The sequence below is a fragment of the Cygnus atratus genome, chromosome 9 (assembly GCF_013377495.2).
Source record: "Cygnus atratus isolate AKBS03 ecotype Queensland, Australia chromosome 9, CAtr_DNAZoo_HiC_assembly, whole genome shotgun sequence".
Classification (NCBI taxonomy): domain Eukaryota; kingdom Metazoa; phylum Chordata; class Aves; order Anseriformes; family Anatidae; genus Cygnus; species Cygnus atratus.
The window spans coordinates 1,048,115-1,073,728 of NC_066370.1; the positions used below are offsets into that span (position 1 = coordinate 1,048,115).

At 36.6% G+C, this 25,614-nt stretch overlaps 1 protein-coding gene across 2 annotated transcripts in view; it reads left to right on the top strand.

The window, feature by feature from the left end:
* PLOD2 (procollagen-lysine,2-oxoglutarate 5-dioxygenase 2) overlaps positions 1-25,098 on the top strand; it is a 50,708-nt gene extending 25,610 nt beyond the window's left edge. The window contains exons 8-20 of one of the 2 annotated variants that reach the window (XM_035544694.2): positions 2,019-2,120; positions 6,126-6,251; positions 6,844-6,965; positions 14,507-14,611; positions 15,799-15,924; positions 17,207-17,348; positions 18,546-18,608; positions 19,817-19,930; positions 20,311-20,376; positions 21,343-21,447; positions 22,339-22,485; positions 22,725-22,850; positions 23,943-25,098. In XM_035544694.2, coding sequence (XP_035400587.1) covers positions 2,019-2,120; positions 6,126-6,251; positions 6,844-6,965; positions 14,507-14,611; positions 15,799-15,924; positions 17,207-17,348; positions 18,546-18,608; positions 19,817-19,930; positions 20,311-20,376; positions 21,343-21,447; positions 22,339-22,485; positions 22,725-22,850; positions 23,943-24,098 — 1,500 coding nt within the window. In that variant the 3' untranslated portion in view covers positions 24,099-25,098. The remainder of the gene's footprint in view (positions 1-2,018; positions 2,121-6,125; positions 6,252-6,843; positions 6,966-14,506; positions 14,612-15,798; positions 15,925-17,206; positions 17,349-18,545; positions 18,609-19,816; positions 19,931-20,310; positions 20,377-21,342; positions 21,448-22,338; positions 22,486-22,724; positions 22,851-23,942) is intronic. The other variant, XM_035544695.2, reaches the window with a different exon arrangement.
* Positions 25,099-25,614: the final 516 nt, after the last annotated feature.

The window sequence follows — 25,614 nt, forward strand, 5'->3', positions numbered from 1 at the left end:
AGGGAAGAAAAGTCTAAGCAAGAGCTGCAGACTGGGGTACAAAACAGCAATTGTCTGATCCTACCACAGACGTGCTTACGTGAGCATATGTATACACACGCATATTAAAAATATACTGCATATAGGTGCATACATACAGCTCACATTTGTTGCATCTTCAGTGACACTGATCACTATCTTCAATGTAACAATGACTCACTAGTTTTAGGACCATGCTTCTGCAATACGAAATATCTGATTTGATGTTTTCTCTCCATTTGTAAGGATTTGATGGTCCAAAGGACCGGGCATAGTTCTTTTGGGAGAAATGGCTACATCTTGGTTGTATGGCAGCTGCATTTTTTAATCACATGGTTATTATCTCTAATAGCCTACATAGCCTATTAGAAGGGTTGGGCACCATAATTTCCTAAGTTCTTCTGAATGCACATTCTTTAATGTAACTCATTATTTTCAGAAAAATACCTCTAAAGAGAATGAAAGGTTTTGAAACTCATATTAGTATCCCAACAAATGTTTTTTTGTCTGTGGTATTTCGTATAATGAATTAGTGAATTTACTAATGTCATTATTTGTTTGGCCTATAATTAATTACTCAGTAGTGGTGAAATATATGACCCGATTCTTCTATATAGCTTCAGCTATTTTGCCTCAGTTAGAACCTCAGTTTGGTTATCATCATTGGCTTTGTGGGGGTTTTAATGTTGCCAGTGAAGAGAAAGATGCTGTATTTTTCAGTGGGGCAAACAGCTTAGGCCGAAACTCCTTACGCTAATCCACAAAGTATGCTGCTACATTAAACAAAACTCAATCTCTACATGTAATTGTCATTTTAAAAACAAAAGAAAATTTTATTAAATACCACTTTCTCAATCTGTGATTAGATTCTTCTGTTTTAAGCACAGAATAGTATTAAAAAGACAATAATAAAATGGGATTGGAAAAAGTTTTCATTAGTTAGTAAATAAACTAGCACTAAATTCCCAGAATCAACTCCAAAAAGTAAAAGTTTTGTGTTTATAAGAACTTTCTCTCTTGTAAGTAATCTGATTTGCAGATTAACAAATTGCATTGGTCGAAGATGCTTCTTTTAAATAGATACCAAATTATGTGACATCTACTATTTTTTGCCAAAGTTTTTCTAGACTTTATTGTACATCTCTGAAACAATTCTATTTATAATCTGTCAAGAATGGCTTTCAATATACACAAACAAACCTTCCGAAGTGTGATAAAATGCAGGCTGAATATTGGTCTGGACTGTGTTGTCTATGCAAAATGATATTCTATCCTTCCAGTTTTGATAAAGGCAGTAGACAAGCAGCCTTTCCTCAGGTATACTGTCTGTAGTATAAGAGATCCATTGCAAATTGTAGTAGAGAAGTGTGAAGCTCTGCACAAGTTTGTTGTTGAATCTAGGAGGACAGGGCAGCCCAGGCAGTCCATCAACAGAAAAAGTACAGTTTGTTCGGTGCCAATTCAAAAATATGTTAAGAAGGTAGATGCTGCTTTAAAACATATTCCACTGGCTGGCTTCTGAGTCTTGGCATAGTCTGCCAACATATATCATCAGGAAATACACCTACATTTTCTATGTGCTTTTCATATAGCCAGTCTGTGTGCTTTGTGTTAAGGGTTGATTCTGATATTTGGGAAAAGAATTAGCTATAATAATCTTTTTGGTTTGAAATCATGCACAGCAGCTTTTGAGAGCTAGAGCTAGGTGATCTATAGTGTGTTTCTTGTACATCATACAAGCACTCTTGAAACAATTTTTTGTTTAATTGAAACCATAAATGTAGGTATTAGGAGAGTATAATTTCTGGTTTATAAATAAAAAAGTAAAAAACTTTTACTGGGTATTTTTGGATGTTGGTTTGATTTTTAGATTAAAAAAAAAGACAGCCTATTGCCATTAGGTATATGGGATTAAATGATTAAGCCTGAATTCTGTAAAAGGTACAACTCACTGATGACATGCACATCTCAGTAACCTGAATTGGTCACTTGTTTACCAGATTCACTTGAATTACTTGGGAAACTATATCCCCAATGCTTGGACACGGGAAACTGGATGCAGTATTTGTGACTTAGACTTACTAGACCTGTCAACAGTAAAGGTAAGAATACTTTCACTGGAGCAACACTATTTTGAAAGGTGTGTAGTGATTTCTGAAGCAAAATGTTTTCAGTATGCAGTATTATGTTTTCTAGACACCTGAGGATATTTTGTCTGATATATGAAACTATAAGGAAGGAATTTTAATTTACTGGAAATATCAATACTTTTAGAAATATTTTCATGCGTGCATTTTAACATAGGTTTCCCAAATATTACTGAATCTAGTCCCTTTCCCCAAAAGCTCTCCAGATCCTTACTTCTGTTCATTGAGGATGAATGAATCATTTCTGAATTGTGCAAGATTCAAGTGAATAACTTGAATTTTTGGGAGGTATGGAAGCTCTTTATATCTTTCAGATTTTTAAATAAAGACCTTCACAAAAACAACACCAAAACACTAGAATATGCATCAGTTTAATAATTTGTTACAAACGGTGATTAACAGTTAGCTGCTACATGCTTGCAGTTGCTCTTTTCTGAGAGATATAGAGAAATAATCAATTTCTTTGCCTTGTAAAGGATGATACAAATATCTGTATATCAATATATGTGAAATAAATCTAATGTAAATGAAAACAGATACTAGTGAAGTCTCAGAAATTCTCATAGGACAAACCCACCTAAATACATATGTGCATGTATCTGATATTTGGGAACTTGTTTTAACTCTTTGGCTCCAAGTATGACACCTATAATGTCTTAACTTAGGACAAACTGAAAATTGTGCAAACTTTAGGTAGAGTAAATATTAAGATCTACAGTGTGGAAATGTAAGGCTTGTACTTAAAAGAATGTTCAGATTATTCTTAAAGCAGTTTCATTTCTTGTCTACAGTGAAGATGTGAAGAAGTGTTTAGAGTGCTGTGAAGATTGAGGATATAATTAAAGAAGTGGTGGCTGGTTTGGCCCTGAAAGTACAAAGTGAAAATTTCTGGACAATAAGAAGCTTATGGAATAGGATATAAATTCAAAAAGTTACTGCTGAAATTGTAATCACTTTCAGATTCTTTTCGCACACATATATAATTTTGACTTGAAAATACATTATTCTACTGATTTCTGTTGAAATTGTTTGCACTTTCAGCTCTAATTTAAAGTTTTTCTCAGGAAAAGAGATTATCTCAGTTCTATCTGACAGTGCTGGCAATTCAAACATGGCTGGGAAGTAGTTTACCTTAAAGCCAGTAATGGGGAGTAACTTGCAATGATTTACTGGATAGCTTTGTATAGTTCAAGTACATCTACTTGGAATGTGTCTTCCTTACTGTAACTCATTCTTTGGACATCATACCTCACTTGCTCTGCCAGCAGAAATAGCGAGACTCTTCCTTGGTCTCTGTGGAAGTGTTTACTTCTGGCTTTTCTGACTATAAGCAATATTTCATTTTCAGAACTCACTTTCTGTTCTGGCCTGGCTAGTTGCTACTTAACAAGAAATCTTCAGAGAAAAAAGCAATAGCAGCTCTGGGTCTGTAATTGCCCTTCCCATATGGTTTTGTTTGACTTTCTGCATTGATGCACTCATCTCCTGAGAACTTACTTGGTTCTCTGTACAAGGAAGTACAGGATCACATTTGTTGACACCAACTATGTTATGGGCTTTGAGTTTCTTCAGATGAATTCTGGCATGGGTTCTTGACTTGATTGACTGTTGCTGTTCCATTTTGGACTGGGCCTTACCTACAGACCTTGACTGAAGTAGTACAAAACAGATGCACTCTGGTATAGAACAAGTAGCTGAAACAATACTGCTTTCCATCATGGCCACGAGGATATCCTTCCCTCTGTGAAGGTTGGGGTGATGTATGTGAGACAGAGGTGGGTGGAAGCATCACTGTGGGTTCTGCAGGTCAGTCTGCACTAGGCGAGCAGAAGAGCCTAAGATGCACCCAGAGGCAGTTGGAGTAGATGCCTTACTTAGTAGGATATAATTTTAGTAACCTAAATTAAATTGAATAACAAACTTAATGTCCCTAGAGCTACTTCTTAAATCCTGACATTTGTTACTGATGTGGAGACTTGCTGGTGTGAGCAGCAAGGATAACGTTGTTGCTGCCTCCTGCTTCATTGGCACCTCCTGTGAAAAGGGCTCCTGGACTCTGTCTTCTGATTGTGCAGAACGCTGTCCTGCACTTCTTCCAAAAATCATCATAAGCTCACCTACTGCTAGTCGAGGAAGTGAACTTTAAAAGGTGAACATATGACCTTCATAAAAATGAGAAAATCCATCAGAGAAAATATAGCATCCACCAGTGTAGACTGGGTGCTTGTGAAGTGTTTTTTGCCGGGGCATAACTGGGAAGAACCAAAACTTCAGACTTGATTTGCTGAAAGCTCTGGGTATTAAAATTGTTCTTTCTGACCTCACTGTGTAATCTGAATCTTGTAAGCATGGTGAGCCAGGGCCTAGATCAATGAACTCTGCTTTGAGGAGATATAATGGGAAAACAGTTTGCAGGGATCTACGGTCTTTTATGTACTACTTAGTTTTCATCATGCTCCTGAGTTTTTTGGTGTAGACATTGGAGCCAAGTAGTTCATGCTTCAGTATGTTGCAGGAGTATTAGTGATTCCTGCTTGTCCCTATAACCTTTGCAGATCCAGCCTGAACCTGCTTCCTTCTCAAAAAAAAAAAAAAAGAGGGCAATGGTTTAGAATTAGAAAAATATGCAGAAGAAATTATTGTAGCAGTTCTATTATTGGTAGCACATATTTGTTCAGCTCAGTAAGCCTCATGGCAAGGCTGCTCCCCTCATTGCTTGCAATCACCAGTATTGGTTACTCTGACCCAGGTTACAATGGGGTGGTTTCCAGCAAATACCACAATCGCTTCTTTTGGGACATGTCAGAGTCCACGTCTTCACCAGCTGTTCGGAAGTTATTAGGTTGCCTGCATGAGTGCATACTGGATGAGTGCGTGTTGGGTTTGCAAATGAAGTCGTAAATAGGAAGCAGTCAGGATAAAAGCTGGTGTTTTAATGTTTCCTAGCTGGTGCACTTGCCAGTGTGTTCTGGATTTCCGATGTAGGCAGTGACACTGAAGCCTCAACATGTGCTGATAGTTGAGAAGTGTCTGGATAAACAGGGTGTGGACTTGCTCAAGGAAAACTAACTTGCAGTCTTATACACATATAAGCTTTCTCTCTGGTAGTTGTTCAGGTGTTAATATTGACTGACTGTCTACTTTAGAGGTGCAAAGAAGCTTTGAATCAGTGCATTTCTGCAAGAGTAAAGGCCTTTCAAGGTTAAATTTCTTTGTTTCAAAGAATGTAATATATTTTTAAGAATACACGAGTGTAGTTTTGTTTTAGAGGTCATGATCTCTATACTGAACACATACAAACCAGGAGTTTAAAAGATATGAATTCATACGAGATATGGTGGAGAAAACTCCAGTATCCTTTGGTGTAAGGGGAGTTGCTCTGGTTAGTTTATCACAGGTCTTGACAAAATCAGCAGGGAAGTAACATGGAACTCATTTATGGTGGCCGGGGGGTGGTGGGTATAGCGCATTTAAAAAAAAGTGTGTGCAAGTGTTTTGCAGTCTTTGGATGAAGACACAGATGAGTAAATTGTTGTTGTGGTATTTATTCTTTAACTACTACTTTAAAAAATAGTTCCCTGTGTTTTCTTGTAAGTTTAATATGTATTTGTTAGCTCTAAAAAACATATACGCTTTGCAGTTCTGGGTGTATTTCATTACGCACTTATTGCTGTTTTAATATTTTTATAAGTAAATACTTCGTAAATCTTTTTACACTCTCTACTTCCATTTTCTGTTGTTGGAATTTGAAGTTTTCCAGCAATTTTAAATACATTATCTTTGTTCTGTCAAATAATGAACATAAATATGGGCAATAACACCTCTGAGCTGGTTGGTTTTGATTGTTGGGAAGATGTGTGGCCTAATTTACTCCAGCATGATATTAGTTGCTTTTTAATAAAAATAACCTTAGAAAGGAGGCAAGTATTATTGGTTGTGTCAAAATATTTTTTTTTTTAGGAGTATCCAAGAGTAAAAATTGGTGTTTTCATAGAACAACCCACTCCTTTCCTACCTAAATTTTTAGACAGACTGTTGACACTGGACTACCCAAAGGAGGCCCTCAGTATCTTTATTCATAATAATGTAAGTATGTTACTATTCTGCAAAATGTCATTTTTAGATGTTGCGGTATGAATGAAAAGCTTGCGATATTCCAAACTTCCTTATTGTGAGCACTGCTGAGTGTGGCTTCATCCCCAGCCACCCTGGTAGCACTGAATGCTTCCTTCCTGCTGGGTGCTCTCTCCCTGGGGATGGCAGAGTGGGGATGGTCATGGGCAGGAGCTGGGGCACCAAAGAGCCATCCTCCGCTGGCTGGGCACAGGCTCCCTCTATCAGAAGCCCTTCTGGAGTGCTTTAAAAACTCCTCTGTGCCTATGAGGTTGTAGGATGGGGGTTAAAGTATTATGATAAAATACTGCATAAACAGTTCGTGAATTGCATTGTTGGTCTGGATGTACAGCTTTGATTTATATAGCTGATGTGCTGGGTTCTCTTGCTAAAACTTTGGACAGAAGAGCTTGATTTTTAATTATAGCTATATTGGAATATTTTCAAATACTGTTTTCCATCTGTTTGTTCAGGATAGAATACAATTTGTTCTTGGACACTGTGTTTATGATTTCACAGCAATTTGTACTTTTCATTCATTACAAAAATGTTAACATGATTACAGGAGGTTTACCATGAAAAGCACATCAAGAAATTCTGGGAAAAAGCCAAGAACATTATCAGAAATATAAAAATTGTTGGACCTGAAGAAAATCTGAGTCAAGCAGAAGCCCGGAACATGGGAATGTAATTTCTAATTTATAAATCCTTTATAGTTATGCACACACTAACATTTTTCATCTTTAATGTATGTTACTTTGCATCTTAAATACTAACAATTTGACATCTTAAAGTGTAGAAATGAGAGCTTTTGTGGTAGAACAAACCCTAGATATAAAATATGAACTGTTGAGTATTTTATGGTGTCTGCTTAATATAAAAGCTGTTGGTCATTTGTGGAAAACATCTTTCTGGTTTGGACTGTTCTACTTCAATAGTCTGTCATCTTTTGATGAAGGCACAGACAATAGTAGACTGAAGAAATAACAGATGCCAGTTTATTTTTACATTATACTCAGCACAAACTATATATTTAAATATCTGTCACCAGCTTGAACTCTTAAGGTTTAAATACTTAAAAAAGCTTTCAATCTTTCGTTCTCAAATGAAAGAGATGATGCGATACAATGAACTTTAATAATCTTTTTGTGCAGAAAAGTACATGTAGCAGTAACTATGTAGTAGTTGCAAATGTAAGTAGAAATTCTAATTATTGCATTTTCAAAAAATGTATGTTTTCATTTTTATCCAAAACACTTTCAAGCTGAGTTGTCAGTGATTCTACACAACAGAATTATACCTTGCACTTGATATGCATTTAATTTCAGATGTTTTGTTGGCTTAGTCCACACCTTTAAGTAAAAATATGGTTAGAGCTGGACCTGGGTATACAGGTGACAATTATATTTCTTCCTATGGATCAAAGAGATGGGGATCTTCTAGAAGTGCTCTAGTACAAGTTTCTGCTTTCAGAAAAAAAGAACTTGCAACTGACTGTCTTATGTCCTCCCCCTTCCTGCTAGGGAATCTGACTCTAGGCTTAAACCTGGCACTTGTGGGGCCTGAATCTGACCCTGGGATGTGTCCTGTGTCAGACCTGCATGCCACTGGGTCTCTTAGTGGCTGCAGCACTGGCCACTGCTAGAGTTGCTCGTGGTTTTCCCTGTAGGTCCATTCATCAGGTTATAGTGTCTTACAGATCAGGATCCCACTGAGACCTTGCTGTGGTACGTGGGCAGGCTTTATTCTCATAATTCTCGCATTCATCTCTCCTCCCAGTCTTCAATGAATGAGAAGAGCAGAGAAATAAATCTGAGGCCCCTTTCTGTTATATTCAGAGGTTAAGAGTACTGCATAGGCTGTTCACAGTATCAGCTGAAAAAATGAAAGGACTAGTCTTCGTGATGCTATTGGAAATTTGTTTGAATGGGATTTTGCTGTCCTCAAGCCACTGAGAAATTGATATTTGGCTGAGCTCCTAGCCTCTCCCATAGCTTTTCTAGGAAACATTACAAATGGCCGTGGCTGTGGAAGCAGCCATTCACGTGTTTATAAAGCATGAACATCAGTAGTAGAATTTTTCATTTGAATAATGTAGATATAATTTGATGGCTCCTTTCATTTTGGCTGGGATAGGTCAGTTTCAGGTCATTTGCTTCTTCCTTTGCATTCCTAGTTTGCTTGGTTAGCCTTCTTATCAACTTCTCTGGGGTCAACTACATCTTAATTTTACTCAGAAGTATGGGATTTTTGCGGGAAAGGCAGTTGCTTTTAAAAAAAAAAAATCAACTTATTTGCTTTCAACCCTCCAGCTAGCTTCCAACCTAACCTCAATAATATTGTGGTGGGAATAACTTGATAAGAGATTCTTCAAATTTTAAGGGTTTGATTTGCAGACATTGATGTATTTCTCTCTCCTGCATCTATCCACGATTGATATTTTTGTTCCATCTGACTCTTTTTTCCAATTTAGCAGTTCTACTATGTATTAATAGAGAAAATTTAGATTTAGAATGAATTTGGCCTCCTTACTTGCACCTTTCCCACAAAAACTGTTTATCTGAAGCAGCAAAACAGTCTTCAGTTTATATTCATTGCCTGGAGTTAAAATAAACAAAAGAAAAGAACTTCAATTGAAGACCCAGTTTGTTTCCAGGAGAATACTTCTGAGTATATAATTCACTTGGTCAATTTTCTTACTTCATTTTTCCACTTTTTGGCTCAGTAAAAACTGGTGATAAATCGTGAGGTTCTCAATGAATGAGGCTCTTATTTGCTCACATTTATATTGACATAACTTCTTAATTTCACCCATAACCATGCAGCAAACTTCTGCCTACTTTTCTCATTCACGTAATAAATTATAAAAAGGCATTTACTTTCTTGCTGCCTACTGATATGGAAAAACCCTCTCCTGACCTTGGGGTGTAGTTGGATAGGTGTTGGAAAAGACCCAAAATCATGTAGTCAGCAAAGACTTGTTTTGACAATTCAGCAACATTGGCAACAGGAGTGCACAACTTTCCTTATACTACAACAGGCAGAAATGGGGAGAGGAGGTAAAGTAGAATAAAAAGAAGGAAATCTTAGCTGCACGTTTCCTGTGTAGTTTCTCTCTCCATGTATATCCCTTCAAAGCACATCTTTCTTGTCCTTTTTTAACCTATGTTTACAAGTTCTTACAGTTTTTTCCTTCTTTAAAGAAAATTTTCACTTGGGTTCATCATTGTGGTTTTGCCTTATTTGGAGTTAAGATTCCAACCATCTTTAAAGAATTTACGACAAAATGGAGAATAACAGTATGAGATACTTACAAGCAATAATAGGAAGTAGAGAGAGATGAATTTCTCATTCACTTCTCTGAATTTTTATTTGTAAAAAGTTTATTTTCTCTAAACTTTCCCCCCAGTACTTACATTGGGATTCTTTATTATTTTTTTTTTTGTGTGAAAATGATTAGCAATAGAAATAATTTTTTTCTGAATTCCTTGAAAATGTGATTTACCTCTGCTTTTAGTGGGAATATGAATGTTTTAATGGAAGTTTATACTGAAAGATTTCAAAAGTTTTGGGAAAAAGACTGGAACTAGTTGGGCTGTTCAATGACCTCACTGTTAGATTTTTGAGCTGCATTTTGTCATCTATTTGCTTCTTGAAAGTCAGGATATTACATCAAGGTTTCAGGGCTCCCATTTAGTGTTGGTAACTGATGGATTGGACACAGGCAAACTTCTTTTAGCACTGCCCCTAAGGCAGTTAAAAAGGCTGTGGTTAAAGGAAGAACAGGGATTAAATCTGTGTGTCTTGGATGTCAAGTGTCAGACTTGGATTTTCCAGAGCTGCTGCTTCTGAATGCTTTGTCGGTTTTGGGTTTCAGGCTCAGCGTTTTGAACTTTCAGTGTTGCAAAGGAAAAACAACTTACCGCCCATATCTGCTTTAGTAGTTTCCAGTCGCAGTAACTGTGGTGATGTTACCCAAGTCTGAGATGCTAAACTAAATGTTAGTGCTCTATCTATTCTGGTGCTACATTTATTCATCTTCAGTAATGGGTGATAGGAGCTTCTTTGGGAGAAGCAATGGCTATGGCTGAGATACTGAGAGATGTGAAACGCCATGCTAAATGGCAGCAATGATGCCAAGTCTGTCAATGAGCATTACAGGCCCCTTTTTTTACAGGGGTCCATCGGATGGCCTGAGTACTCTCTTTGGCTCATAGTCCACAGTTCACATTTGGAATCATTCTTCCAAACTGTGAGGAATATGAAAATGATAAATTGTGAACTCAAACTATATCTAAACAAAATGTAAATGACTCAGTGCTAATGCAATTGAGTAGATAGTATGTTCCCATATTAATAAGTAACCAATTAGAAGATCTCAGGGGAAAGCTTCATGAGTAGAAGAGCCGTGACCCTGATCCTTCTTAGATGAGGTCAGTGTTGCTAGATGGGCTCATGGTTTGTCAGTAGTCATAGTTCCGAGTGCAAAATGCTGTAAACTAATCTGCTGAGCTTTACTTTGTACTTCCAATAAAGTATCTTGGTGTTCTACTGTTGTGGTTTAGCCCAGCTGGCAGCCAAACACCACACAGCCGTTCGCTCACCCTCCCCTCTCCCTCTCCGGGATGGGGGAGAGAAACAGGAAAGTGAAGTCTGTGAGTTGAGATAAAGACAGTTTATTAAGACAGGGAAATTAATAACAATAATAATAATAATAATAGTATTAATAGTAATAATGTGTACGAAATAAGTGATGCACAATGCAATTGCTCACCACCTGCTGACCGATGCCCAGCCTATCCCTGAGCAGCCGGCCCCCCCCCCCCCCCCTCCACCCCAGCTAGCCACCCCTATATATTGTTCAGCATGACGTCAGATGGTATGGAATACCCCTTTGGCCAGTTTGGGTCAGCTGTCCTGGGTCTGTCCCCTCCCAGCTCCTGCTGCATCCCTAGCCTGCTCGCTAGCAGGACAGAGCGAGAAGCTGAAAAGTCCTTGGCTTAGTGTAAGCACTGCTCTACAACAATTAAAACATCAGCATGTTATCAGCGCTCTTCTCATTCTAATCCAAAACATAGCACCCTGCCAGCTACTAGGAGGAAAATTAACTCTGTCCTACCTGAAACCAGGACATCTACTAAAAGTGCTACATGTACTAAATAGCTACACTGAAATAACTAAGTTTTGTACAAAAATCAAGCTTTCTTTTCAACATTTGGTCTTTGTTTATAAGCAAAGTGTAAAGAAAGTACATTAAAGATTTTAGCCATTTAAGTGCATCAAAGGTTTAAGCCAATTAAGTATATTACTATACATAAGAGTATTGCTAGAAAGCACTTTCCACTTGTTCCTTGCTGTGGCCTGAATGCACATACTAAATAGTTTCAAATGTAATCTGGGATTTCTGTATCTGTAAAGGTTAACGTACATCATAAGAATGTCATACTTTAAAGCACCACAATATCCAAGATTACTTAAATTCCCTCAGAGAAGCTACTTGCAAACATTGAAATCCTAAAGAAAAGATGCATGAATTTGCTATGAATAGGCTTGTGGTATTCATTTTGACAAATCTATACAATTTTTTTCTGTATACCTGAAACTGGAAGTGTTTTAATGGAGGCTTTTGTTAGTGACCTTAAAATGCAAAGACAAAACTTGTATTTTACATTTGATTAGTACCTAGAAATGCAGGGATAATTATCATTTAGTACATTTGCCATTTGGTGATCCAGTCTTCAGTGTTGTGTAGAAGGAAATAAGAGGAAAAAAGGTCACAATAGCAGCCTTCATTTTTGGCCTCTTTTAGTCTGTGTGTATATACACATATAAATATATATATATCATAGGTATAAAGATAAAATGTACTTAATATTCTTGTTTATAAAGGTTGAAGTTAGAGCTTTCTTAATATTAGTGACTTGTACTACAGCTAAAATTCCAGACTAAGGCAGTAAATCTTTTAAAGACTTCTCAATGTATTATTAAACGTCCAAGTACAACTTAAACTGAAACTTTTAATTTAGTATTTTGTTTTGGATTAATATGTGAATGATGAACAGAAGATTTGTCAACACTAAACACATTGAACCAGGTTTAATGGAATTCTGGCTAATTAAGAAAGGGTAAAAGCTAAGGGACCGTAAATTCTAAAATAATGTAAACAGTTTTCCAGCTGTGTTTGCCTATGACTACGTACAAATCTCTTCTGTTTGTTTCTTCACATTGTTCATAATTAAAAACATGAATTCCATTCATATCTTTGTTAATGGCAGAGGATTTTGCTCTTTATGGGGAGGTACTGGTCAGTGCTGGCTGGAAGCCTGGACTGACACAGTCTGTCACTGTCAGGTTTAGCTTTCTCATTAGTAGAGTGGGGATAAAGATACTTGAATATTTTTGGAATTAATTTAACTAATGTCAAATGCAATATAAAAGGTTACTACTAACAATTGTAGTTATGCTAATGATAAAGCTACAGGTGAATTGCATTCGGTAGTTGTAAAGCTTTGAATGGAGTAGGCTAGTAATGGAAAATGCTATAAAGACTTAATTGCTGGGCTGTGTTATGGCAGAAATAAACCTGCCACTTTAAGTTGGAGCAATTATGTGAGAAAGTGCTGATTAAGGAATTGCAGTCATATAAGAGTGTATTCATAAGACAGAAAACTGTCAGTGAAGGAGATGTTAAGACAAAAATGGAGACTGACCAAAGATTTAAACAGTGGGTTTGTGTCCAAACACTGTGACTTCTGCAGTAGTGGGAATGCTATTTCTGTCACTTTGGTACTTTAAAAATTTGGTTTGAGTCATTATCACATCTTTAGTGGTTGAAGAGGAAAGATTGCTTAAATTTATGGACAGATAACGCCCTACGTTCTTTGACTTCATTGAAGTCACACATCTGAAATCCTTTGTGCATAGGAAAGTTTGATAAGAGATCCCAGTTGTGTTGACAAATAATCCTTACAAGGGATGTCCTAAATGCTGATCTGAGTGCTATGTTAGGTAGTGGAAGGGAATGGAGGAGATATAAGCAGGGAGCCATGCCAGTGATCACTGTGACTTGTATATAACCTGTCACGTCTGATGTTTGTCTTCTCCTGAAGTGGCAGAGAACTCTTCCTTTGCAGAAAACCAGTCAGAAACAATCAAGTCAAATTGAACTTGAACCAAAACCTCGTTTGTAGACAATTCAAAGCATGAAAGTAAAATAATTTTAACACTTCAAGCTATTATGATGGAGTTGATGCAAGTCTGTAAATAATAGTGGGGAGAATAGACAAAATCAATAATACCATTTGCATGACAGAAAGCTGCTGCTCTAGTATGACTTGAGGAATTGTTTCAATTTCTTGAAAAGTACCTTTGATTTACTGTAATCTCCTACTACTCTGTTGGTGGAGGGAGGCTCAATTCACTTTAACGAATCTTTGCCTAGCAATTGTATTTCTGCCAAAAACATAGATATGTAGTCTGTGTCTTAGACTTATATTTATGGTAGAATGTTTCATTTTCTGTTTGGAAGCTTTCTGTTGAATATGTGGAAATCTGTGCAAATAATTTATTCTTATAAAATCAAAATCGTAATTGATGGGAATAGTGTATGGGACAAAAACCCACCTTTGTCCAAATTCTGTTCAGCAGCCATGCATTTGTCTTATGCTTCACTGTAACAACTGTGGTGGTGTTGTATGTCACAAAATGACCAAAAAAAGGTCTTTACATATATTCCTTTTTTACTTTTTGCCTTTCATTCTCTGTAAAGATTCAATTACTATTCAAATCAGCAGATCACATCTGCACCACCTTTGCCTAATGACAGTGTGACAGCCATGTGCAGTTATTTCCTGGAGAAGCTTACATTTCATATTTTAGCTATCCACTACTGAGCATTGGCATTGGTATCCAGGTGTCTGTTGTAGTGGCCTGATTTCTTTGTTTCCTATTAGTACAGAGCATAGTAGCTCTTACAGGACTTGGTGAAGGCTTGAGATCACTCTTATTAAAAGAGAAGTATAAGACATCTGATTCATGCTTTTAGTTTTTTTTTTTTTTAGTTTATCACAGTACTGTGATCTAAACTTATCTATCTTTTGCTGCATAACATGACAGGGAATTTTTATGCAATGTACAACTAGGGTAACTGTTTGTGGTGTGTTTTTTTCTGGCATTTGTGCACCTTTTCTGGACATGAGTAAGCTAACCATTCCTTTTTGTCTTTTTAGGGACCTTTGTCGCCAGGATAAAGCATGTGAATATTACTTCAGCATAGATGCAGATGTTGTATTGACAAACCCGAAGACTTTAAAGTTACTGATAGAACAGAACAGGTGTAGTATATCTCTTGATTTTACAGAATGCCTTCCAACTTGAAAGGATTCTCTGGGGCCCTTCCAGTGAAAATAGGCTCCTGTCTGTTCTTGCAAAATTAGATCCTCTTTGTTTACCTGTGCTATTTGATTGCCATGGCTCATAACAGGCTTGGAGGCCAACAATTCACAAAGCATTTTGTTCCTGTCAGGCAACAATTCCTGATGTGAATTTCAAATGCTTCAAAAGTGATCTGGAGAGAATGGTATGGTGTAAACAGGTTTTGTGAAATCAATCAATATTTCAAGGAATAACGATTTCAAAGTTGTTCAAGCATTATGCTTAAAAAACCAACAACGAAAAAAATACCAGCAAAACAAGAAACCCACAAACCATGAACCAATAGCTTACTATTGGTGTTGCAGTAATATTACTTTATTTTAAAATCATAAATGTGATAAAATAGTAGAAATTTTTTATTGTAGATGAAGCATCTGTAATGACCAGTGTCTCCTTGTTTTAATATGATCTCTTAAGCTGTACTGAGCAGTGACTTAGTCAGCAGCAGCTTTTGGCAGCTGCACCTGGTGGAAGTGCTGTTTGCCATGCAGTGTGTAGCACTGCTATCCCTGCTGGTGGTGCCAGTGCTGCCTCACTGAGCCCCAGCCCTGTGGGAGACCCTGCTTTTCTGTATACTATGGCCATGGTACCTAGTCTGTGCACTTCTGCCAATTTGAAACTCCCCATGTTAGGCTGGTAGTGTTTGCTTCTTGGTAATGAATCTGGTATCTCAGGTATGTCACTTGGACTTCCCTATTTTGATGCAATGTTAAATTTTGGGTAAGCTAATTTTCAACCTGGAATAACTTCAGTACCTGAAGTTTCACCATTTTTATTGTTTTTTCTTGTCTCTGACATTGTGATGCTTTTTATGTCACTGTGCTGTAAGTAGTATTTTTTTGATTACGGAAATTCAAGCCACCTCTGGTTTATCGGAATTATTGTGTTTGGTATACTGATTTTGTCTCTGGGATGTGAGAGCCTGAATGCTTTTTTTGTCCAGCTCAAGCTCAGAATAGCTGCTATAAGGTTTGACAGTCATCGGCGTTTTAACTATGCTCTTTTCTGAGGTGAGAAAAGCTGGTATATTTTGACATACCGTTTATGTATCACAGTTCATGTTTTCTTACTCAATGTCGCTTTGCAGAAAAATAATTGCTCCACTTGTAACTCGTCATGGGAAGCTTTGGTCCAATTTCTGGGGTGCTTTGAGCCCAGATGGCTACTATGCTCGGTCAGAAGATTATGTTGATATTGTCCAAGGGAACAGAGTGTAAGTAATTGTAAGCTATTCTTTAAAGTCAAGACACCCATGTATGGTTATTAGGAACATTTTCTTACACTTTTATATACATTTTTGTACAATCTTATTTCTGTGTTATTTCTGAAGGGCCTTAAGTTATTTGTATAGTTCAGCTTTTTCTATTTCATGGAAAAAAAACAAAAAAATTTCTAGGTTCACATCTTGAAATTAAAAAAAAAAAAGCAAACACGATGAGTTATTCATCATGGATATAATCATTGCTAGTACCTGTCTGATTGTGTCTGGTTACGCTGGTAGTGTATAATATGGAAAATAGCAAAACAAATAGCAAAAAACAACTGTATCCCAGGAATCTTAGTCAAAAATGAGCTCTGCATTCATCAAATGTCTTCATCTCTTTGAGGCAGATGCTTAATCAACAAGGGACTGAATTACTGTAACTTCTTTGTTCTGGTGTTTCTTCTTGTATATTATGTCAGGTATATCCTACAGATCTCTTGAGAAACATTTTTCTGCCGTAGCCTTTTAGGTTTGTCCTTACCCTAAATGAATGTGCTGTAAGGTCTTCTAAGCCTGACTTTCCCATGTGGTGATGTCTTTTCGTTGCCCTTGGAAGAACAAAAAGGTCTGAAACAGATTGCTTGAACAGAACTGGCTTGTTCTCAATAGCACTGAAAGATGTGCTCGTGGTGCTGGGAGGCCTGGCCTTGGGAGGGAGGGAATCTGCAAAGCATGCATTATAGCAGCACTGCTTTGTTGTTGATATTGGCCAAACTCACACAAATATATGGCCTGCTGTGGTCAGTGGGTGTTTGTGTGAGGAGGTCAGACAAGCTGTGTGAAGCCTTAGTACAGTTTTTCAACTCATTTAAAAATCTGTTTCAGAAGTACTTTTTCCATCTGCCATTGTAGAATAATATTATAATTTAAAAGAGTTTGCCTTAAATATGGAAACATGAAGTACATGTGTAGTTAAAACTCTCTTCAGGGAACTTGACCTTTTTTATTTTTTATGACAATACTTTGTAGAAATTGAATTACTGCCTACGCCCACATTTGAGATGTGACTTCTTGATATCCAGCTGTAGTTTTTCAGATGTCTTGGGAATGTTTCAGCTTCATTGCCTTGAAACTTGCTTTGTCTTATCAGCAAATACAGAGATGCTGATTTAGTAGAATAGACAACAAATTAGAATCATAGAATATCCCAAGTTGGAAGGGACCCATGAGGATCGAGTCCAACTCCTGAATTATTATGAAATGAGTTATTTGCTTTTTTTTTTTTTTACAGAGGAGTATGGAATATTCCATATATGGCAAATATATACTTGATTAAGGGACAAACCCTCAGGTCAGAGATGAAAGAGAAGAACTACTTCACACGTGATAAGTTGGATCCTGATATGGCTTTCTGTAGGAACGCCAGGGAAATGGTAAGGTGTATCTATAGCAGCTTGCTTTTAAATGCACACAGGCTTCTTTATGTCATGCTACACTTGACTGCTTCACTTAATTGATCTTGGTTTTAAAATTTTTACTTCTAATTCAAAGTACTGGCCAATTTTTGTGACATAGAACATTCTAGGTGTACTTTTTTTAGTTGTTGAGAAGAACAGATCGGAAGTTTTTCCAGTGGCAGTGCACTGGCTATGTGGTGGTTTTGATGTATTTAAAACATACCGAAACTTCCTGTTGAGGTTAAAAGACCTTCCTTGGTGGTGGAACCTCAACAGGAGGAAAGAAGGCTCAACTTCTCTGCTGTGTATGACTTCAAATTTATTAATGCACATAGATCTTTACTATGCACATTCTGATAGAATGTGAAACTTCTAGAAGACTAAGTTGGAGTATTCTGCAATTTTATAAGTTAATACATTTTTAAACCAATAATAGACAATGTTGGTATAAAAAAAACTGAGCGATATGTGAAATTGTAGGAATCTTCTTAGAGGACGTGAATTACCCATTAATTTTTCAAAGTTTGATTAAAACTATCAGAGATCTGTTACTTCCATTAAACTGTAAGTAAAGAGAGAAACTTAACTTGTACTGTAAAAATGAGTATGTAAATCCACATTTCTACTGATATTTACACTAGTTTCAGCACAGAAACAAATACGAGCTAAACCAGACCTATTTCCAGACACTATAGCATTGAAAAATAATTTTGCTGAATTGAACAAGAAAAGTTGGCAAGTATTAATTTTTTTATCCCCTAATAACAAGGCATGATTTCCTTTGTTTGTGCTGATTCCTCGGAACCTCCCCATCCAATTCTCTTGTATTCAAACCTCAGCATCAGTTATTGCAGACCTGTGCTTCCCATGCGCTCGTTCAACTAATCTGACTGGCTCATCAGAAAATTGCTTTTTCTTCTTTCCCAGTCTGTGCTGTAAGATGGTTTGGTACATGCTTGTTTTTGTATTGCAGCAGATAAGAAGGGGCTGGTGGAAACAGCTTTGACTTGTACGTTGAGCTTTGCTTGGAGATGCATGTTGTCTGTAAAGGCATATCAGCTTTTGATCAAAGGCTGCTATTTCCCTATTGTAACTGTGGAAACCTAGTAGTACTTGGTCAAAGAGAAAGAAACTGTATCGGAAAACTGATGTGATGATTCTCCTTCATTTTAGACTTTACAAAGGGAAAAAGACTCCCCTTCTTCGGAAACATTCCATATGCTCAGACCCCCAAAGGTGTTGATTTATTTTTTTATTTGTTAGTTCTTATTACATGCAGTGCTATTCTACCAAAGGAAGATCACTTTCCTCTGTCCACTTACTCTTCATAAAATATCACTACAGCTTTCTCTTCAGTCTTGTAAGGTTCCAATTTGCAACAGCACAGATTCTTCACAACCAGATACAAATGACTTAGGCTAGTTATTTCCCCAGGACAATTTCTCAGTGCTCCTGGGGTCATGGCATGCTGAAGCTGTGTTCTAGCAGCTCAGATTGATTCAGCAGGCCTAGGAAGGAATAAAGCTAAAATCCCTACCAGGTCAGCCAGGGCCCCCCCATGAACACAGGGTAGCTGTGAAATCAGTGTAATTTTAAGCTGTTTTTCTTGAGCCAGACCCTCCTTATTCTCCCTGCTGCAGCTATTTTATGATTTGATAGGTGCCCAAAATAGGGCACGTATTTAACAATCATTATCATTCTAACAATTTAACTCTTTTTCAGACAAAAACATAGAAATAATATCCAAGAAATAACAATATCCAAATGGGAATGCCTTCATTTATTGCAAATCTAGGTCACAAATGCTTCTGAAATGAGATTTAAGTCTGAAAAACAGTAAATTTAATGAATACTCAATTTCTCTTTTAAAATATTTTCTGCTACCATTGCTAATCAAGGGAGTTTTTAATATCTTCTGTTAACAGTTTAATAATAAAACTGTATTACCACACTTCATATTTTGTACATATTTTTCCAATGTTTACTAAGGGGATAATACTTGAAAGTGCTCAGCTATTTTGCACCCTGATCTGAGTATTCTTGTGCTGTATTTGCCAATACCTTTTTTTATTTCAGGCCAATTCACCAGAAGGATCATATAGTGAATACTCTGAAATAATGTTTCTTGTTCTGATTTCCATTAGGACTTTGTTAGCTTGTTCTTTTGTTTTTTAGTTAGAAACTAAAGCTTAGATATTTCTTTTGTATGGATATCTTCAGTTTGAGAACAGATACTTCTGGTGTGGCTGCTTAGGTTTTCTGGAAAACAATCTTTTCTGTTTTCTCCTTTCTGTATGTTTTTGCATTATGAATATCTTTGTTTAACTTGCTTGAAAGATATATTCAATCCAATGCTTGTAAACAAGAAATCGAGTTTTTGATTAGAGTCAAGTATTTTGCTAAGATGGATGGTTTTGCTAATGACGTTTTCTGTTTTGGTGTAGGGTGTTTTCATGTACATCACCAACAGACATGAATTTGGAAGACTTATTTCCACAGCCAATTACAATACCTCCCACTATAACAATGACCTCTGGCAGATATTTGAAAATCCTGTGGTATGCATCTAATTATTGATTAAACATTTTTTTAAGTATAAAGATAATGTATTATAAAGTACTTGGGACTTAAAGGCTACGCAGAAAACATTTGCTTATTGTGCACTAAATATTGGTTGTATATTTAATGGTGTTCTCTACCACCCGTTTGATGACAATATCAATAAATTGATGCTGATGACTGCAGTAAGGAGTTGGAGATATGGCCCTGATGTAGGCTGTGGATTCATGATTTAGACATGATGAAATTCATTTCTTCTGTGATTATAAGAAATTGTTTGTGCTTTCAGTAGAGCACATGAACAGAGCACAAATGATTCTTTTTTTCTATCACTTAAAGAATAGACGAATTTTTAATCTTTTAAAATCATTCTTTCCAGGACTGGAAGGAAACCTACATAAATCCCAACTATTCAAAGATCTTCACGGATAATATAGTAGAACAGGTGGGTATAACTATTGTTAGACAAAGAGTACTTGTCTTATTTTTGGGATTGACTGATAATAAGTTGGCATTATAGTAGCTGTTTCCATGCAAATGTTGTTTTGGTGTGTGGCTGAACAGTTTGAGGTTTTGGACCACTACTAAACTTCTGTCACTGTGAAAATTGAGATGAGAGAAGTCCAAAAAAATTTGTTAGATTGTTCAGAATAATGTAATTGTAGAAGTAGAGCCTTCTCCAAAATAAAATTGTAGTTTGAGTGAGCTAGTACCACTAGCAAAAGACCTAATAAAATTTTTGTAAGGGATTGTTGTGGTTTTAGTATCTAGTAAAGTCAAGCTCTTACAGGTGCTTTCCTTGGGGTTTGCATTTCCCTATGGGTTCTATAAGATCTGGTAACCATCAACCCAAGATGAAGCCTTTTGCTGGATACTAAGTTTTTTTCCTTCCTGTCTGTCTGCTTGCTTTCAGGTAACTGGTCTGGACACAGTGCTTTTAAGATAATTGTTTACCAGTGTTGGATGACTATTTTTGTGACAATTAGGCACAGTGTTTTAATAAACTTGGCTTCATTAAAAAGCTGGGATAAATTGTTTTTGTATTTGAAATCACGTTAATTTTGAAACAGGTTTTTCTTAATAGTTCTTATGTAGAAGACTCAGGCTATTAGACCAACCAAGACACAGAATATTTGGGTACACTGATACAGCTGTTAAAGCTGAGTCACAACTTCCAAGGTAGCTCATAGCTTTTGCTTCATTCTGTGAAAATACACTTGTGGACAAAGACAAAACTTGATTATTTAAATAGATCTGAATTATGGCTCAGAAGAGAGTGGCTGATATTCTTTAGTGACCAAAAAAATGAAAGTGTTGTTGGCATGAGCTGGTTTTACAGCTGAAAATAAAAGGTAACTGTTGTAACTTAACTCCACTAAAAGAGGTGAATGTAGATTTTGTGTTTTCATAGCCATGTCCAGATGTTTTTTGGTTTCCCATATTTTCTGACACCGCCTGTGATGAATTGGTAGAAGAAATGGAACATTTTGGACAATGGTCTGGCGGAAAACACCAAGTAAGTGTCAGCCTACATAAACATTAAGAGTACATTTATAATAAGTCACAGTGTACTGCAATAAACAAACTTTCCAACAAATGCTAATGACCTGAGACATCTGCTGCATGGTATAAAAATGCCTAGTTTTGTCTACTATGTAGCTTGTTGTTCAGTAGTTTTTGAGACATTCCTCAATTCGCCTTGAAGTAGCAAATTCAGACTTTAATAGTACTGCAGCTGCTGTAGTAGTTATCCAACAGTTATCTAGGGCTGATCTTTGATAACTGTTCAGAGAAGTTTTACTCATTCACCTCATAAATCCTGATTTGTCAGACTTGCCCCTCTAAGTGGTTACCCACAGGTGTTAGGAGATACTGTGTTTGAATTTGCACCAGGTTCAAAGTATTCATAACTACTGCTTAAATCCAAGTTCTAAAAACAGACAGGTTTGTCAATTTCGCAAATGCTTGCAAAGGAGATATGTTGCAGTCATGATTTTACTGCAGGTTGCAGCCTCTAGAAAGTCTTTTAAAAATGCTTTTTTCTTAAAATTATTTTAACATATTTATTATCATGACATTTGGGGCCTGTGCTCTGATCTGATCTAACTTTTTGCATCTACATCTCAATAATTAAAGCCAGTTCCCTAGTGAAACTCTTATTTACAGGCAGAACATCCAAATACTGACTCACCTTCTAAAAAAAAAAAATCCAGTTCTTGATCATTGATACTTCAGCAATTTTTCTCACAACAGTTAGCTGTGAGATTAGTATATGCTAAGCTTAGATATGCCCAGTAAAGCACTGCTCTGTTGCAGTTTTGTGATTCTGCAGAATCATGAATGTTTGTAGAAGTGCCAGAAGCATTCCATGCCCATATTTCAAGACTATTTATGGTGTTTTCATTAGGACAGCCGTATTTCTGGAGGTTATGAAAATGTCCCAACCGATGATATTCATATGAAGCAAATCGGACTGGATAATGAATGGCTGCATTTCATTAGAGAGTTTATTGCACCAGTGACACTAAAAGTATTTGCTGGCTATTATACCAAGGTATGTGTTTAAAAGTATTGCAGATAATCTCTAAATGCAATTACTAACTAAGTATTTTAATGAGTGTATCCTGTTTAGGTTGATCGGCACACTTACAAGCAACATAGCAGTAGTTATAGATGAACATTGTGCTGTTAACTCAGCTTCAAATGGAGAAACAAAAACAGCAACAAAAAACAACCTTATGTGTGACTTGGAAGTTTGCATGTTGAAGTCTGACTATATATATTTTGTTTCAGGGATATGCTTTATTGAATTTTGTTGTAAAATACAGCCCTGACAGACAGCGGTCACTCAGACCTCATCACGACTCCTCTACATTCACGATCAATATTGCACTCAACAAAGTAGGAGAGGATTTTCAAGTAAGTTGGCAACAAACTTACTGAATTTAAAAAATGTCATTCTTGGAGCGTCTAATATTGTTTTCAAAGTAGAGCCCAAATGGACACACTGAAGAGCTGTGTTGAAGGGGAAAAGATGTGCAACACAAGCAGAGATATTTTATTTCTTGGTGGTTTTGATGAGAACTAATTTTTCTCTGTTGCGGGATCTATGCCTGTTAATGCACTAAAGTTGAATTGGTCAAAATGGCTTTAGATGGTGGAGGAAAGGAGTTTAATAAAAACTGTTCACTTTTAACACTTTTGAAATGCTTAATGTAGTGAAATACAGTTTTTTTCAAGTTTTTTTAAATATTACCAAGTTCTCTTAAGTGGCTTTTCTTTACAGTCTTTTCTTTTTTAAAAAATTCATTAGGTCAGCCACAAAACCAAAATTTTCAACTGTACTACTTTCCTCCCCCCGGCGCGTGTCCGCCCCCGCCGAGATAAATTATTTTTTGCTATGATACTTATTCAAATAAAACGCCCTCAGGAAATGGAGACAGGGCAGTAACAGTAACATCCAGCTTTCTCTGGTAGAGAAACTTAACCATTATAAGGCTGTGTCCTGTATCATTTGCACTTGCACTTAACACCCATACGTATATTTCTCAAATTTATTCCTTTAGAAAATATTGCTTCAGTTTGAAACCAACAGCTAGATTGATTTATTTAATTAGCAGTGTTTACATGCTGTCCTGGATAGAGATGCAGTTCTAGAACAGGACCTATGAACATTGGTTTGCTATTCTCTATCATCTGCAGTAATGTTACTGAAAATCTGTTTCTCAGAGGTGCAGCTTGAATGAGTTGGTATCCAGGGAATGCTAAAGTAAAGCAAGGGGAAGTCTTAATTATTGCTAAAGCTTGCCTGTTACATGTTGCTCTGAAGATGGTGTAATTTGAACAATATTTTTAGTATGGATAGTTTAAACAAAAAAAACCAAACTTATTATTAATCATAGGCTATTAATAGTATATTTTAAATTGTGGATAAATATAAATAACCTATTCATTCATATAAAACAGGTAATGATAAATAAGTGTGGTGTTGGTTTTGTTTTTTTGCTACAGGGAGGTGGATGTAAATTTCTTAGGTACAACTGCTCCATTGAGTCACCCAGGAAAGGATGGAGCTTCATGCACCCAGGAAGACTTACTCATTTACATGAAGGACTTCCTATCTTGAATGGCACAAGATACATTGCAGTATCGTTTATTGACCCGTAATTTCATTTTGCCCTCTTCAACACCAGTGTTTGATTCTTTACCTAAACATTTATTTATAGTTTTCTTCTGGAAGATGGTGATACAAGAAATTAAGTTACTGTTCCTAGACAGCAGGGTTACTTTGGGCTAAATAACAAAAAAAAAGTTTTTAAATTTCTAAATATCTGCTCTGAGCCTTGAGTCACAAAGTAAACATGTCCTGCTTATTTTTCCATTTTGCTGTCTTAAAGAGTAGGTGAGGAGGAAAAATGGAAAAGCATTTTACAATGAATCTGTTTCTGTTTTGGAAAAAAAAAATCCTAGATGCAAAATTATCTGAAACTTGTGTCTTTTATTCAAGTGACACATTTAAAATTGTGTAGAGTGTATATTTGGTACCAACTAATTAAAAAGCACAGCCTAAAAACAAAGTGAATGTCATATGCATTTATTGGGGTTAAGCAATAATTCCAGAGACTGGTATATATATTTAAGGGAAAACATCTCAGTAGCCTGTTTTCTTAAAGTACTGAAATGTGCATCTTTAGGGGAAAAAAATGCAGAGATGGAGTAATGATTAAATAATTTAGCTAAGGAAAATGGTTTTATCATTTGTTTTAAGAACTCAACCTGTTAAAAATTTACTTTTCTTCACCAAGTGACCTTCACTTAAAATAGTTATTTTCCTAAGTGTGTAATTGAACCCAATTGATGCTAGAAATTAGATGTTTATTTTCGCAGTGATGGTAAATTTTAATAGCAGGATCTTTTATAAAGACAATTTTCTACTCGTATTTAAAGTTACTTGAATTTTGTATCAGGAAAATGAAATTGTGGAAGTCCCTTTTAAACCTAAGGGTCTTAACTTGCCGTTTATTTTAAAGAAATATGTTTAAAATATTCCTACTGTATCTACTGTTTGTAATTTAAAGAAACTTGAAGCAAACTATCTCAAAGTCTACCGTGCCAAAATGCACATGTTGAAAAATCTTGTGAAAAATAAAAGGTAATTTTAAATTAATGTAACACCTTGTGGTGGTTTTACTCGGGTGGGCGGCCGAGCTCCACCATAACCGTGCTCTCACTCCCCCTCCCCAAAGAGGAAGGGGGAGAAAATACAATGAAAAGGGCTCAAGGGTTGAGATAAGGACGAGGAGATCGCGCAGTAATTATTGTGATGGGCAAAACGGACTCAGCATGGGGAGATAAATCTTACTATCGCCTATTACTAACAAGCTAGAGAAGCGAGAAACAAAGGAAAGAAACCAGAAGCACCTTCCCCCCCCCCCCATCCACCCTCTTCCACCTCCTCCCCCTGAGTGGCACAGGAGAATGGGGGTTATGGTCAGTCTATAGCGCTTCTTTGCCGCTGCTCCTTCTTGGTAACTCTCATCCCTGTGCTGTGGGGTCCCTCCCTCGGGATGCAGTCCTTGCTGAACTGATCCAGTGTGGGCTTCCCACAGGCAGCAGCTCTTCAAGAACTGCTCCAGATATCGGTCCATACTATGGGGTCCATCCCTCAGGAGCAAACTGCTCC